Source organism: Emys orbicularis, chromosome 10 (genome assembly GCF_028017835.1).
Source record: "Emys orbicularis isolate rEmyOrb1 chromosome 10, rEmyOrb1.hap1, whole genome shotgun sequence".
NCBI classification, from domain to species: Eukaryota; Metazoa; Chordata; order Testudines; family Emydidae; genus Emys; species Emys orbicularis.
Genome location: NC_088692.1, coordinates 64,379,989 through 64,394,565, shown reverse-complemented (window position 1 = coordinate 64,394,565; position 14,577 = coordinate 64,379,989). Strand labels below are relative to the sequence as shown.

The 14,577-nt window shown below is 35.4% G+C and overlaps 1 protein-coding gene across 1 annotated transcript in view; it reads left to right on the top strand.

Moving 5' to 3' along the window:
- The window catches only part of TCF12 (transcription factor 12), a 315,099-nt gene that overhangs the window by 265,453 nt on the left and 35,069 nt on the right, over positions 1–14,577 (top strand). Inside the window, exons 10-11 of the mRNA XM_065412643.1 lie at positions 12,906–13,011; positions 14,141–14,280. Of these exons, the coding sequence (XP_065268715.1) occupies positions 12,906–13,011; positions 14,141–14,280 (246 nt within the window). The remainder of the gene's footprint in view (positions 1–12,905; positions 13,012–14,140; positions 14,281–14,577) is intronic.

The following is a 14,577-nucleotide window of genomic DNA, read 5'->3' as shown; positions in this document are numbered from 1 at the left end:
GATGTACAGTGATGTTCTTTTTTGCAGCTGCTGCTTAGTCTTTTATATTGGTGAAGAGTTTGGTTGAAATTTGGTTCATTAGCTTTTAAAATGCTGCATACTTTTCTACTCCCCCCCCTCCCCTGTGTATATATGTATTAAAAGCAACAATCTGATCAACATATAAAGCTAAACAGTAAAAATGCACATGCTTTTCGATTAATTTACATTTCAGGATAACCTCCTAATTCAAAACTGGAATAATCACAGTAGTTTAACTGTCATGCTTATATATCGTTTTGCTGGTGCATTTCACTGACTAAACTTCTATGTCTAATCTGCATATATTCTGTATACTTAGATATTGCAGTGCTTATTTACTAAGGTGATGGACACTGTACAAAAACCTAATGGAAGTCTCACATGATCATAGTATTTCAGCTTACTGGGCTGTTTTCTTTGCTAAATTTCATTCTGTGGTTAGATGACTTCCCCATCATCAAAGGTGCTTGTTAAAGGTATCCCAATTTCTGCAGCTTGCTTTCTTTCCCTACACATGGGGAAGGGTTACCCCTTCTTTTCTTAGTCTGCTGTATGTTCTCTGTTCTGGACAGAAGGGAAGGCAGGGCAAACTCACAGATTTGGCATTTGACACAGTCGAAGAGAGTGGGAAAGAGATTTTCTGCTGTCATTTTTTTCTGTCTTTGACTTTTTTGTTTTTGTTTTTTAGAGGCTCACTGGATCCTGCGCATTCTTTAACAGCCAGTTGTATTCATCTATAGAATATAAACATATTTATGTACAAACATATGGATTAGGAGTTTCCTGATGTACTGAGTAACATACAAAAGGGGATTTGCTTTTAGTATTAATCCCCCGCCCCCAACAGTGGCAACTTCATTCCTTGTGTATTGGCTTTCATATTATATGTTTAATTTATCAAGCAAACTCAGGGAATTTCATATTCTTCACCAAGAGGATGCAGTTTAGGGAAGAATAGACTATAAATGTGTGTGTATTGAGGGATTATATGTAATATATGTTCAATATTTTGTGCTATACATTTTTGTCAGATTAACACTAAAATTGTATGTTTCTGTCAATTCTCTTGTCCTTGTGTGTGTGTGTGTGTGTGTGTGTGTGTGTGTGTGTGTAAATGTATAGAGAGGGGGAACAATGTTTTTTCACAAAAATGTATTTCATAGTCTAAAATGTTTAAAATTTGGCCAAACTTACTCATCTATTTTTCATGCTATGTAATTTGAATATGAAATTTGGATTTTGTAATATTAAAATATTTACCTTTATTTAGTTGTCTGTTTTAAACATATGTAATATATTTAACTAAACATGACATACTGTATTTTCTTTTGTTTGGCAGCTATACAGTGCTTGTTTAAGAGGATATACTTTTCCCCCAGTTAGAAACAACCCATGGCCTAGTAGAGATAATTAATTAATTGGGACATAATACTTTTTGGCCCAGGAAGTGATTATGTAGAAGGCTTAACTGTCTAGTCCTTCTTGTTACATATGATTCAGTGTTTCCAGTTCATGATTGCTCTGTGGTGTGTTTGTCAAAGTTGGAAGCAACTTTAGACAGAGCCAGATGGTTGTGTCACTGGAGGTGCATCAAGCTATGACTCTACTGCCACAAGTGCTCTAATTGAATTAAAACAAAAAACAGAAGATTAACTAGGATTTTTCCATTTGTTATTTCTTTGTAGTATTTTATTTGTATGGACAAAGCTAATAATTTCTCAGTGTATTGGTAGCTACAAACCTGTGACTCTTAAATGCTGTAAATAAACTGTTTTTGCAAGGGTTTTGCTGGTTGGAATTATGACTAAAAACGGGGGGTTGATAGAATTTTATAGAGATTACAGTGTATGTCTCTCTCTCACACCCCCTCTTTCCCATATGAGATGGTTCAGTCCTGTTTTGCATAAGTTCCTTTTGAGTAGATCCATGTGTGTACACATAGTACTGAAGAATTACTCTGTTTGATCGGGTGGATGGATGTCTTGGAGAGAAGCAGTGCACTTTAACTGCAGACTGTCATTTTTAGAATCAGTATGTATTGTGCATACCCTGTACCTGGAATGGGCAGCAATTCTTTGATGTATTACTACAATGGGAAAACGGTAAGGGTGCTTTCTTTTGTTCATATAGTTTCAAAGTGGCTGACATAGCTGAATAGGCACTTACTGAAACCCGTGTGTTTTTAGATTAGTCTAACAAAGTACATTTAGATTGCTGGTGTAATTCACTTGCATATTTTAGAAGACTTGTAAGGCTGGCATTCTGTGATAAGATACAGTTAAGTTCATAGTTTGTAATTTTTTAAACATTAACCTAACATTGAACTACATAACATTTCTAATGTATTTTCTTTTTAAAAGACCATCTGTGATCTCCATGTTTGCAATGTGTTTGCAAATGGTGTTTGTGGTGGTGGTGGGGGATTCTGATAGTTAAAAAACAAAAAAACGACATTTAGGTTTATTGGCTGCTTTGTACAACAGGGAGAAAAGATGAAAGCCTTTGTGGTTATTTATAAAAATAACAAGTATGAATCTCTGGGAATGATTAGGGAAGCAGTCAGCCAGTAAGGCTTGCGTTTCCTGTTTGGAGTTTGAGGTTCAGAGACTAACTTTACTGTTATACCATCTGCTTCCAATCAAACTAGCATTTTGACCCTATACAGGAAAGTTAGTCTGATTCACAAACTTTAATCACTATTTACACTAAAACATTTTCAGTAGACATTGTACCTAATAGTGAGGTAGAGGGGTTTTAATCCATTTTCTTCCAAAAGATTACAAAACATTACATTTTTGCTTATACTCGATAGACTTCTGTTTTAGTGACCGGCTTCATAGTTTTGGATTCTGGTCATTTTGTGCCATGCTGCTGAGAATGGTGGCATTTGAATCAAGTAGTACATCTCAAATTGTAAGCAAGCATTAAGCTCTTGTTCAAGATTTGATTTTTCCAAAATCATTTTAAGTAAAATGAAAAAATGTTACTGGAACTATTGCAGATTACAAAATAAAATGGACATTCACCAGCTTTTGAAAAAATTAAAACTGAATCTTTGAATGCCTCTATTTTAATTTGCTATGTATTAAATGATATGCTTTTATTTCATAATTGATATTTAAATTTTTAAAATGTCATTGTATGGCAGAATACAAAACACAAATCTGGTTTGTGTGTTATGGGGTCTTTTATACAGTGTATGCACAATCATTTTGTTTAAACATTTTTATGTTCATATTACTTGTATATGATTTTGGCTTGCCCCTGGTCTTAAAAGGAATATATATATATAGATCAGTAACATAGATCAGTTTCATTTGTTTTTCTTGTCCCATAAGCTTACATGAGTTTTGTCTTTATTTAGTAGTAAACTTTTTGCCAAGGTTTTCTGATTAATGATGATCAAACTAACGATCTTTAAACTCATTAAAAACTAGGTGTATGAGCTTCTTGGATGAGAGAAAAGATATTGGGGAGAGAGTGGGGAAATAAGTGAAACTGCATGATCTCTGTTTCATTTCCTTTCGTATCAATGCCAGCTGTCTTTCAAATGTGAAATGATTTTTCTTTCATGTCTGCTCCTAAGTTAAAACCGTCTTTTTGAAGTTTTATGTGAAGATATATATTAGACTTAAGTAAAATTAACTATACAATACCCCTGAAGCAAGAGGAGTGTGATTTGAATGGAGTTCTGATTTTTATTCTTTCTTGAGCACAGATCGCCTTATTACAACATTTCTCTTTGTTCTGTGGCAGGAAAAAAAGCTTTGATCTTATTAAGCATTTCCAGGCTTATAGTAGATGGAAGTGCTGGTGCTGTAGGGGAGCATGGCCTGACAATTGATAGCATGTGCCTGTTATAGGTCAGAGGTGACCTTTATGATCTTGAAGAGTTAGTAAATAGATGGCAAATCATATGACAATCCTATATCATGTTGCCTTAAGTTTTGGTTGTAATTTTTTTTAAAACTTATTTGGGGAAATAAAATACTGAAAGCTGGTAATAATTCTATAAATTAGAATAAAGAATGTAATTACTATTTCATTCAAATATATGTGAGCAGAGTGCGTATGTGTGTGTTGGTTTGGGTCGTTTTTTTCCCCCTTCATATTTTGCTTTCCATTAATGCTTTTAACCTTCAAATGAAGAGAGAGATGTTTTAATTTGATATTCAGGATTGTGTATGAACTTCTCCACATTTAGAGAAGACTGCAAGACCACAGTTCATATTGAAGTGCTACTACTTTAATTTGTATCATTTGATCACTTAGCAGATAATGGCATCTGGCTCATGTTTTGAGATTTTATTTGAATAGTGATTTTGACTTTAGATATCAGCATATTGCCTGCTATCTACTAAACTGTATGAAATGCTGATTTGTATGCAAAAAATTCAAGTGGAAAATGGCATGCAGAAACCAGTATTAAACTTTCATCTGTAAATTATATTTTTGAAGATATTTTTAACTTTAAAGTGGGGAAAGAGTTAGCAAAGTAAATAATACATAGGCAAAATAAGATTAAACTGAAAAAGATGCTTCCAAATACTGCTAGGTAATACAGAGTGGGTGAACATAAGAGGTTTGACATACATTTACATGGAAGTAGAGTAAAAGTTTACATATTAAATGTGATTTTTCGTGCTGTGTGAAGGGATTAATTTGGTAATTTAACGTATATTACAGAAGAGAAGTATGTAGGGAAAATTAGAATTTTAGCATAAATCCTCTACTAAGCAATAAAACACTACTAATATGTGGATTATATAATATGAAACAAGAAATATTTTGAGTAGTGTGTCCCCTAAATTAAAAGCATATTCTCTGTGTTGGAGGACTGCATTAGCTATTTATACTAAACTAGAAAAGTGCATGTTTTTTTCTTTTTTCTTCACCTGTTGATATCCAGAAATTATTTTCTTAGTGTCGGGGAAGAACATCCAACTATACATTGGGGGCTGGGAGGAAGGAAGGTTGAATTAAGTCAGAAAGAGTGTTCTTTCAAATTGTGAAAAAGCACGATTAAATATTAAGCCATTTTGTCTATCAAGTTCTATCTCTTCTTTCATTTCTGCTAACTTAGTATCCTTTGGAAGTTAAAAATCAGATGTTTGAGGCAAAATTAATGTCATGTACTGACAGGCTTTTTTAATGGCAACAGGTAGTTGCTTTCTACCCTTTTTTTCCCTTTTTTTTTTTCTTTTTCTTTTTTAAGGGAACCTATTTTGTTGGTGCTTCTTTGTTCATGCCCTGTAAAGTAGAAAAGGGAACCAATAGAGGTCTAAAAATATAGTTTTTGTTTGTGTTTCCATTGAGATAAAACAAATAAATGTTCTCAGCTTTTTCAGCAATGACGCCTGAAAATTAAAAACATGTAGGATGTTATTTATATGAATTTTTTTTTCTTTTCACTATCTTATATAGTCAAATAAGCAGTGAGTGAGAACTGGTTAAAAACTAGACAGAATAGAGAATAATATGCCAATATTACTGCTTATCAAACAATATCAAATCACCTGAAGAAACATTTTTGCTACATTTTGCTTAATTTTCAAGTATATTTTGTGCAGCTTTTAACGCCACTATTCAATATGATGACATAATTTAGTAGCATGTTATACGCCAGGTACTGTTCACAGTATGAATGAATTTGGTACCTCAGTCCCATGTGGTTATGTTTAGTTACTAAGTAAAATGTCATAGAGAGGGATTTGTTATGAAGGTGTTTCAGCTTCTGCCATAGCAAGTTGTTACAATGGTGATAAACAGAGAAGGAAAGAACAAACATAAATTATAATGCATGTTCCTGAAGATCATTCATGTTTTCCACATTTTCAGTGGAAAATTATAACTAATTCCTGAGTGAGATGAACTAGTTCCTGAGTAAAGTTATTTTTTCCATTTTTCTGAGAGGTGTATAAAATATTATCTAGAAATACGTGGCAGGGGGTGGTGGAGAGGGTTTGCTTGTTAGTGTTATTTCATAGCACATTGAATTAGAATAGCAAAATACCACATATCACTAGAAGTGTTAAAATTTTGCAGATTACCTCAGATGAAATATATCAATCCAATTTTATTTTCCTAAGGTACCTTCTAAAAGGAATAACAAGTAAAGTCTGTTTTTATATAAATCTAGACATATTCGGTTTGCAAAGTTTACACCAACCAAGTGTTAATAATGTAAATGTTTTCTGCTTTCCAGAGGGATTTTGATTCGGGTTTTATTAGTATTGGACCAGTTAGCACACAGAGAGAAAAGTACAATTAAATCTACCCTATACCATATGCTGCCCATAGCAGCTCAGACAAGGTCAAAGCTAACATTTGTAAGTCAGCACAAACATAGGATCATGCAGGAAATCTCTAGGGGGTAGACTGCTGTGGGCATTGAATAAAGTGAGCTTGTAGCATTGGTCAACTTTATTTTTTTCTCCCTCCAAAGAGGTATTATGGGTCGCAATGTGATAGCCCAGGAGAGTTTTATCTGCTCAACTCCAGTGGGCAGAACTGCCAATCTATTGAGGAGCAGTCCCCTGCTAGGAGGGTGTGTTGTCTACAACATGCTTTATTGATGCTTCAGTGTGAAGGTTATGTCCATTTCTATGGGCAAATGAAAGCAGCTAGGGAGGGGATCAGGTGTTATGTTGGATGGATCTATATTTCTCAAAATTGTGGGCACCAAACAGTGACATACACTCATTTGTTCAGTGTATTTGCTTTGATAAACACACTTGTGTTGAAGACAGCCTGTAGAAACACATTAGTCTATGCCTATGAGTTGTAGAAACTGAGATTACCAGTGAGATAAGAGAAGTGAACTTAAAAGCAAAAGAAAATGTATCAGTACTCCTCTAGTTTAATGTGGTCAGTATTAATATTATGTAGGAATTTATATCATAGCCATAAAGGTGTTCTGAAATTTGACAAACAAGTACTGGAAATGGGTTGATTAAAGTGTTCAGTTTCAGTCTTCCTTTGAATTCCTTTAATTAAAACACTGGCATTTTTATGCACTAAATTGTACATATCATTAGTCAAAAATGTGGTCTGATTTTTTTTAGGAAGTGGAGGAGAAGGCAATTTGTTTAGAAAATTATTGCAAAAGGAATCTTCAAATATGTTGTGTATTTACTTCTGCTCCCCCCTCCACCTCAGATATTCAATCAGGATTTTTAGCAAGTTAGTCTAGTGCTTAAATTTGTCTACATCCTTGACGTGATACTGCATATCTTAACACCTCATGTTAACCCAGGAAGTAAGACGGATTTGCGTAATGCACCATTATGGTACACCTCTACCTCGATATAACGCTGTCCTCGGGAGCCAAAAAATCTTACCACGTTATAGGTGAAACCGTGTTATATTGAACTTGCTTTGATCCACCGGAGTGCGCAGCCCCCCCCCCCCCCCCCCGGAGCACTGCTTTACCGTGTTATATCCAAATTCGTGTTATATTGGGTCGCATTATATCGAGGTAGAGGTGTATCAATAATTCCACATTTTCAGAACTCCACAAATAGGCATTTATGACATGAGCTTAAAAACTGCATAAACATTTATTTACAAGATGGACTTTAATGGCACTGAAGGAGCCATATCTTCCTACAGCTGTAGTATTTTTCTATAGATTTATGCTATCATTAAAAATTACCGTCAGGTTAATAGTTTAGACTGACATTCTTTTCTCTTTTTTTTCCCATTGTGCTTAAGTATTGAGGGAGTCTCAGATCAGTTTGAGATGTCATACCTGGTGTCTGAAGACCTTGGCAGAAAATAGTGTTTAGTACAGAGTTAACTTGAACCTTGCATTGCCTAGCTTTCGTTGTGCTTAAATATTGGGTTTTTTTGTGTTCGTTAAAATTTGACAATACATAATATATTTTGTTGCCAGTGTGAGTACTTGTATCTTCTTATAAATACAGGATGGAATAACTATAATTGCCATTCTTCATTCCCTCAGTTTTTATGTTCACTATGTTTCTGAAGGAGCTGAGCACTAAAATAAGTTTCCATTTATCACAATATCTTTTCAGCAGCAGAAGCCTTTGCCACAGTACATACAAATAATATATTGTGAGAGTCTGCCACGTCCCCAGATCATTCATCAGTGCATACTTATATAATACATGACTGGTGCTGATGAAATTTGGAAAGGTCAGTTAGTGAAGTTCATAAGGTGTAGATGTGGGTATCCATTTTTACTGCCCTAGAAAAGAAATTTGCATGTAACAGTTTGATAAATGTCAGTTTTTGTAACCTATGAAACTTTCTGAATAGCAAGGTTTAAATAAATAATATAATTTATAATTTCACATACAGCATGCATGTTGGGAGATTTGGTCCTGATTTAGTGGAGGCATCTTTAAAATAAGTTTTGATATTTTGCTTCACTGGCATGTTTCATCTGTTTACATCTACATTTAGTATGGATCACGAACATATAAAAATACCAAACCCGTTAATAGGAAGGAAATTAGTTGAAAAGCATGCAAATGAGGTATTTTTGGTGCTTTAATTGATGTTTATAGAGTGAAGATCTAATTTTAGTAACAAAACAAAATCAGTAACTCAGACCTTTTAAGATAAAGTAATGCCTTTATGTTTGGAAATTTTTAAATTAGTAAATCAAAGGACCTGGCATATAATCTCCTGATACTTTGTAGATTTATTACACTTTTTAAATGATTTTTATAATCGTATCAATTTAATATGTTAAGAATAACTGCACATTTGAAAGCAGATATGCTGCTTAACCCTGACTCAGTAGGAACCGTCCATGCTGTTCTGAGCTGCCCAAGCTCTGAAAGGCCAAGCAGGCTGGCTCTACAGCACTACACCAGGGCCGCCCAGAGGGGGGGGGCAAGTGGGGCAATTTGCCCCAGGCCCCACAGGAGCCCCCACGAGAATATAGTATTCCATGGTATTGCAACTTTTTTTTATGGATGGGGCCCTCAAATTTGCTTTGCCCCAGGCCCCCTGAATCCTCTGGGCGGCCCTGCAGTACACCCTATTGAGGGACGACATCGACAAACTGAAGAGAGCTTAAAAAAAACCAACCCAGAATCACTCAACCATTCATACTGGAGAAATGTGGAACAGCTCAGGGTGGGGGAAGGAGAGGGAAGTGGAACTCTTGACCTGTGCTCTGCAACTCCCTTGTCCCGCTTCCTTCCTGCTCAGGCCACACAGCCTGCAGGAATTATTACAACTCTAGGATTGAAGTGTAAAGTCTGCGTACAGCGTCGAGAGAGACAAGACCTCTACTAGGTGGACCATTTAAAAATTGAATCTGGAGTGGGTGTTTTGGAAGAGCTCTCCCACCCCTCATTAGTTTAATATGGGTGCTTTCTTTGAAGTTCTCTCCTGCTCCTGCCTCCGATTCAATCACTTCAGATTGCCATGTGCTTAGGGGAATTTGGGGAAACCTTTAGCAGGATGGATTTTCTTCTACCTGCTTGACAGAGTTGTCTGCCAAGCAGATTTTTTGGGCTGGATGGTCTTTTAGCACTATTCCCTGGCTCCCTAAGAATGTCAGCCAGGAAAGAACTATTTTGGTTCCTCCCAGATGTCATTCCCATCACTTGATAGCCCAAAGAGACAATATTGGGCAGCCAGGTCATACTTAAAACCTCATTACACAGCTGCTGCAAAAGAGAACACCTTCGAACTAGGGAGTAAATTCCATCACTGTGTGATGAGAGGCTTGCAGAGCTGTTATGGGCCAAGAGCCACATAGGCTGGATAAGGGCCCTAAGCATTAAATGTGTTTAAAAGGTTTGAGCTACATGATCTAATGCATCTTTTCCTAACTTGAAAGGGTATTTAAATACGTTTCCTTTATTGTCAACTTTTAATTAAAAGTTTGCATTTTGCTTCTTGTAGATGTAGTCTAATCTCAATAATCTTTTTTTTTCCTTTACTTTTAAATTCTGTTCGTAATAACACAGAGTAAAACTTATGATTAGGTCATTAACCAGAAAAAAAAAAACTGGCATTCATCTGCAGGTGATCAGATGACATAAGACGCCTGGTTTTAATTTGTGGGTAGGTCTGATTGTAACTAAAAGAGACTTGCTTTTTTTGTGGAATTGGCTGACTATTTCCCCACATCTGGAGTTAATGAAGTCTTTGAGACCACATCAGTTGTGTTTTGCCGCCAGAGCCCTTTGATCTGAAAAATCTAGACTGGCACAAGTGCAGCTTCATAACATTGCAGCTATGTTTTTGCAAGCTATAGTTAGGATACCAAAAACAAATAGAAACTATATAAACTTATGTGCCTGTGCTAGAACTTTCATGTAGCTATTTGAAAGGGCCTCTTTGACGTTGGAATATTTCAGAACATTTTTATTATGCTAATGTCCTGTACATGTGTAACATAAATGATGCATTTGTTGGAGCTGAACTTTTTCAGCTTAATTTCCTTCTGAGGTGCTTGCTTGTTTAGACAGTTTTATAAAATGTCAAAATTATTAGAAGTTATTGAAATTTCAGTCTGTAGCCCACATTACAACTCTTGTTGATAGCATTACTTTGGCAAAGTTGAAAATATGTACAATGTGTCATGGTGGATTTTTTCACATTAATCAGTGCACATCTCTATGTCAGTGCTGCATGTCACTGAGCTTTGTTTCCTCTGCTGTTCTGTGACAGTGATAGATTATCCATCAGCTATAGCATATGCTGCATTATTTTTCACAACTTGTAAATTACACCTAGTTTTGCCTAATATGTTTGTAGCCTTATGATGGTGAGCATTTAAAAATTGACAGTCTTGTCACTTTTGTGTGAGTATGTGTGAAGTGTGTGTATATATACGTATATATATTTATTATATACCATAAATACATACATACTCTTAACACAGTTTATAACGTGTTGTCATGCTGTAGCTCAGATTTGGTCAGCACTTTCCATTGTAAAAAATTCTTTATTTCCAGGAATTCAACATTTGGAAGTAACCAAAAAAAAGTAGCCATCAATTTGAACAAAAGCTCTTGGAAACACTAACTTTGTTGACAAAATTACAAAAAACATACAAACAAAAATGTCGTCTTGAGTTTGATTGCAAAATATAAATGCAAAAAACAGAGAGCGATGCTAAAAGTTGTGAAATGTTTCCACTATATTCCTCCCTCCCTATCTTCCATGCTTCAAGACCAAGTTCTTGATAGAGAAGAGGCCTAGGGTGGCTTCTGTACTTCCATACCAGAGTTTTTTATACACTGGTATAGCTTAGCTGATTGCATTGAAGTTACATCGGTGTCAAACTTGTGTAAAGGAATGGTGAATCAGTCACATTGCATACAACAACTCTATCCAAACACATGCCGAACCATTTGATCTGACAACAGCAGTCTGGAAAAGCATTCTGGGTTTTTGTATGCAAATAAATACGAGATGTGACCCACTTAACTTCCCAAATTCCCATATCAGAACATTCACCCTTGCATACTAGAATAGAGGTTTCCTAGACGTTGGTGGTAGTCATGACCCTTTTTAGTCTGTCTTTCTTCTCTTGAGTGGTACCCAGCCTGTTACAGTGGTAGGGGAGTGACCTAATTGTATGTATGTGTGCGTAGGTGTATCCGTGCACACACAAAAATATGCACCTTACAATTTTGGCATATCTCTTATGCACTTATTAAGTTTAGACTTTTAAAATTAATACATTTGAAACCTATAAATCAATTAGTTTATTTTGGGGGAAAGGGGAGAAGAAAATTGAGTATTTTTTAAAAAATAACCTTTTTTATTTTAACGTATTATGTGGCAAAAATATTTTAGCTCAAGTGTTACATTTTTGTGTACTAAGTAGCCATTTACTACATTCATGTATCTGCACTACAGTTTTTCATAAACTAAAAATAATTTTAAGAGGACATTTTTTATTTTGTGTTTTCACTATGCCTCGGTTCCTGGTCCATGACTGGAGCCTTCTAGATACTACAATACTACTACTATTAATAATAACAATATAAATCATTCATATTGGAATATTTAGAAAAATTATCATTATAAAAATATTGCCTGCCTTGGCACAACCTGCATTATACTATGAGTCATTGATGAATTGTCTATATTGATTTTGTTTATACATAACATACCTGAATACTCTCTGATTTATTTCACTGCTGATTTATAGTTGCTGTAATTAGAATCATTTGATTGTTAGGTTTATTTGGTCCCCTGTATAGTTTTCAATTTGATGAGAAAGTTGTTTATTTACCAATGCAATGTTCATACTGAGCTTATCTGAAGCAAGGGCTTACCAGAAGAAATTGGTACTCCACTGCCAAATCAAAACAAGATTTTTAAAAGCTGTGCCAGACTTAAAAGGTTATTTGATGTTGAAGTTTTTAGATCACTCAAAATGATATAGACTTGCATTACTCCCCCCCCCTCCTCCCCCCGCCACCTCCTACCACCGGTAAATCTAAAAAAGCAGACAGGTTTCTGATTGGATTATGCAGTGCAGTGACACTAAACTCCCAACAGTTTCACTGGACATGAATGTTTTACCTGAGTTGTTGGGATTCCAACTTGTTAAATATGTAAACAAGAATAGAGTTATTTTAAAATCGAAGCTTATTTTGGGACCACTATTTTGTTTCTGTGTGAGATATGTGCTTTGTAAGCAGAATAAGCATTTAAGCTTTTATCAGGCCACCTGGTTGAATTGGCACACCAGAAAGTGTGGTGTTAAGATCACAGTAGTACTTTGGCAACTTGCTAAAAACAAAATAATGTCAACAAATGAATTAAATATTGGGGCTTGCTGCACTGTTCCCTTTAATTTAGATCTCTGTACTAGCATGCTGTTTCTTATGTGTGACAGCCAAATATTACATCCATGCTTTTTGTTGCTTTCCAATTTTTAGGTATACGCACCATCCCCAAGCTCTGATGATTTCAATAGAGAATCTCCAAGTTACCCATCTCCTAAACCACCAAGCAGTATGTTTGCTAGCACTTTCTTTATGCAAGGTAAGTAAAGTACCGGTAACTCTAAATACAGGAATGTTTGTCATTTGTTCTTTAGGTGGAAATGTGAGGCTAACCCAGTGTTGCATCAAATAATATAATAAATACATTTCCAGGGAATGTATTGTGGTGGGTCGTAGCATTGAATTTTGTATACTTCTACAAACTGTTAGCTGAAGGGAGCTAGCCTTTGATTTAAAGGTTTCTTTGTGACATTAATTGCTGACTGTAATTTAAGGGGATTATCCAGCAGGCCAGATGGACAGAATTCCCCATTCTCTGATTTGTAGGGCCTTCAGAACAACGCACCAGAATGATAGCAGAAAATGAGGTGAGGGCTTCTTGGTCATTCTGGAGTTTGGCTGTACAATATCTGTTAACAATCTGGGTTCTCAGTGAATGCTTATGTCTCCACCGTGCCAAAAATACAGATGACTTTGAATTGCACAAAAACAGGGACCAGAATTCATGAGATTGAGACCATGTTTCCTCAACTTCATGTCACATAACTAGCTTTTACTTTGGTTAGATGAGGTTTTGAAATATACCGTAAACATCATCTTTGAGTACTGAAGTGTACAATGTCATTGCAGTCTTTATTGCTGAGGAAAAACAGTGCTGACACACTTTGGTTTGAGGCTTATATAATGTAGTAATTATCAGTTATTTAAGTCTGCTATTATGGAACCTTATTTATTTTATAGTATTAGAATGTTTTAGCAAATATAAATTGCCTATTATGGATTGAGAAATCTTTTCCACTGTATATTTATGGTGAGCATTATTTAGCCAAGCATCAAGTTTTTTTGCAGTCTGGAATTTTTATCATCCCTCTTGATATAAATCTGGCCTTACTGAAGGTCTTTGTAATTAGCAGAGTACTTGGTATTTTCTCAGCTGTGGCTGGATTATATTTCAGCTATAAAGCCTCATATTTTTTTAAATATAGCAACACAGTGTGGTGGCAGGAGAATGGGAGACACCATATTAGCTATCCCCTATTTCAGTACTGATATTAGGCTAATTGAGTTGGTGAATTATGTATTTTTTAAATAATGTAAAGGAAAGGAGAACTCAGTACACTTCTTGTATTAGAGAGATCTCTTTCTTTTCTTTTGTTAAAAAAACATAGATGGGACCCACAACTCTTCTGATCTTTGGAATTCATCCAATGGGATGAGCCAGCCTGGTTATGGTGGAATGCTGGGAAGCTCCTCTTCTCACATGTCACAGTCCAGCAGTTATGGCAGTCTACACACACATGACCGCTTGGTAAGTTATATAGGCTAATACAATTGCATATGTAAATATATTTCTGGAGACTGATCTGTTTCATTTCCCATCTGATCTTCTAGTAGTGTCAATTCAAAATTAGATTGTCAGAATTCATAATTGTGGCATATTGATTTTGTTGCATCTTGTTTGTGTATAATTTTTAAATGATTTTTGGTACTGTAATGGGTTGTTTGGCTGATGGACAAAGTCCCTGTCTTAGATAATGGTGTCTTAACAAGGTATATAAATGTATTTAAAGATTCTGCTTAATTGGCTCTTATTTGTTTTGCTTCT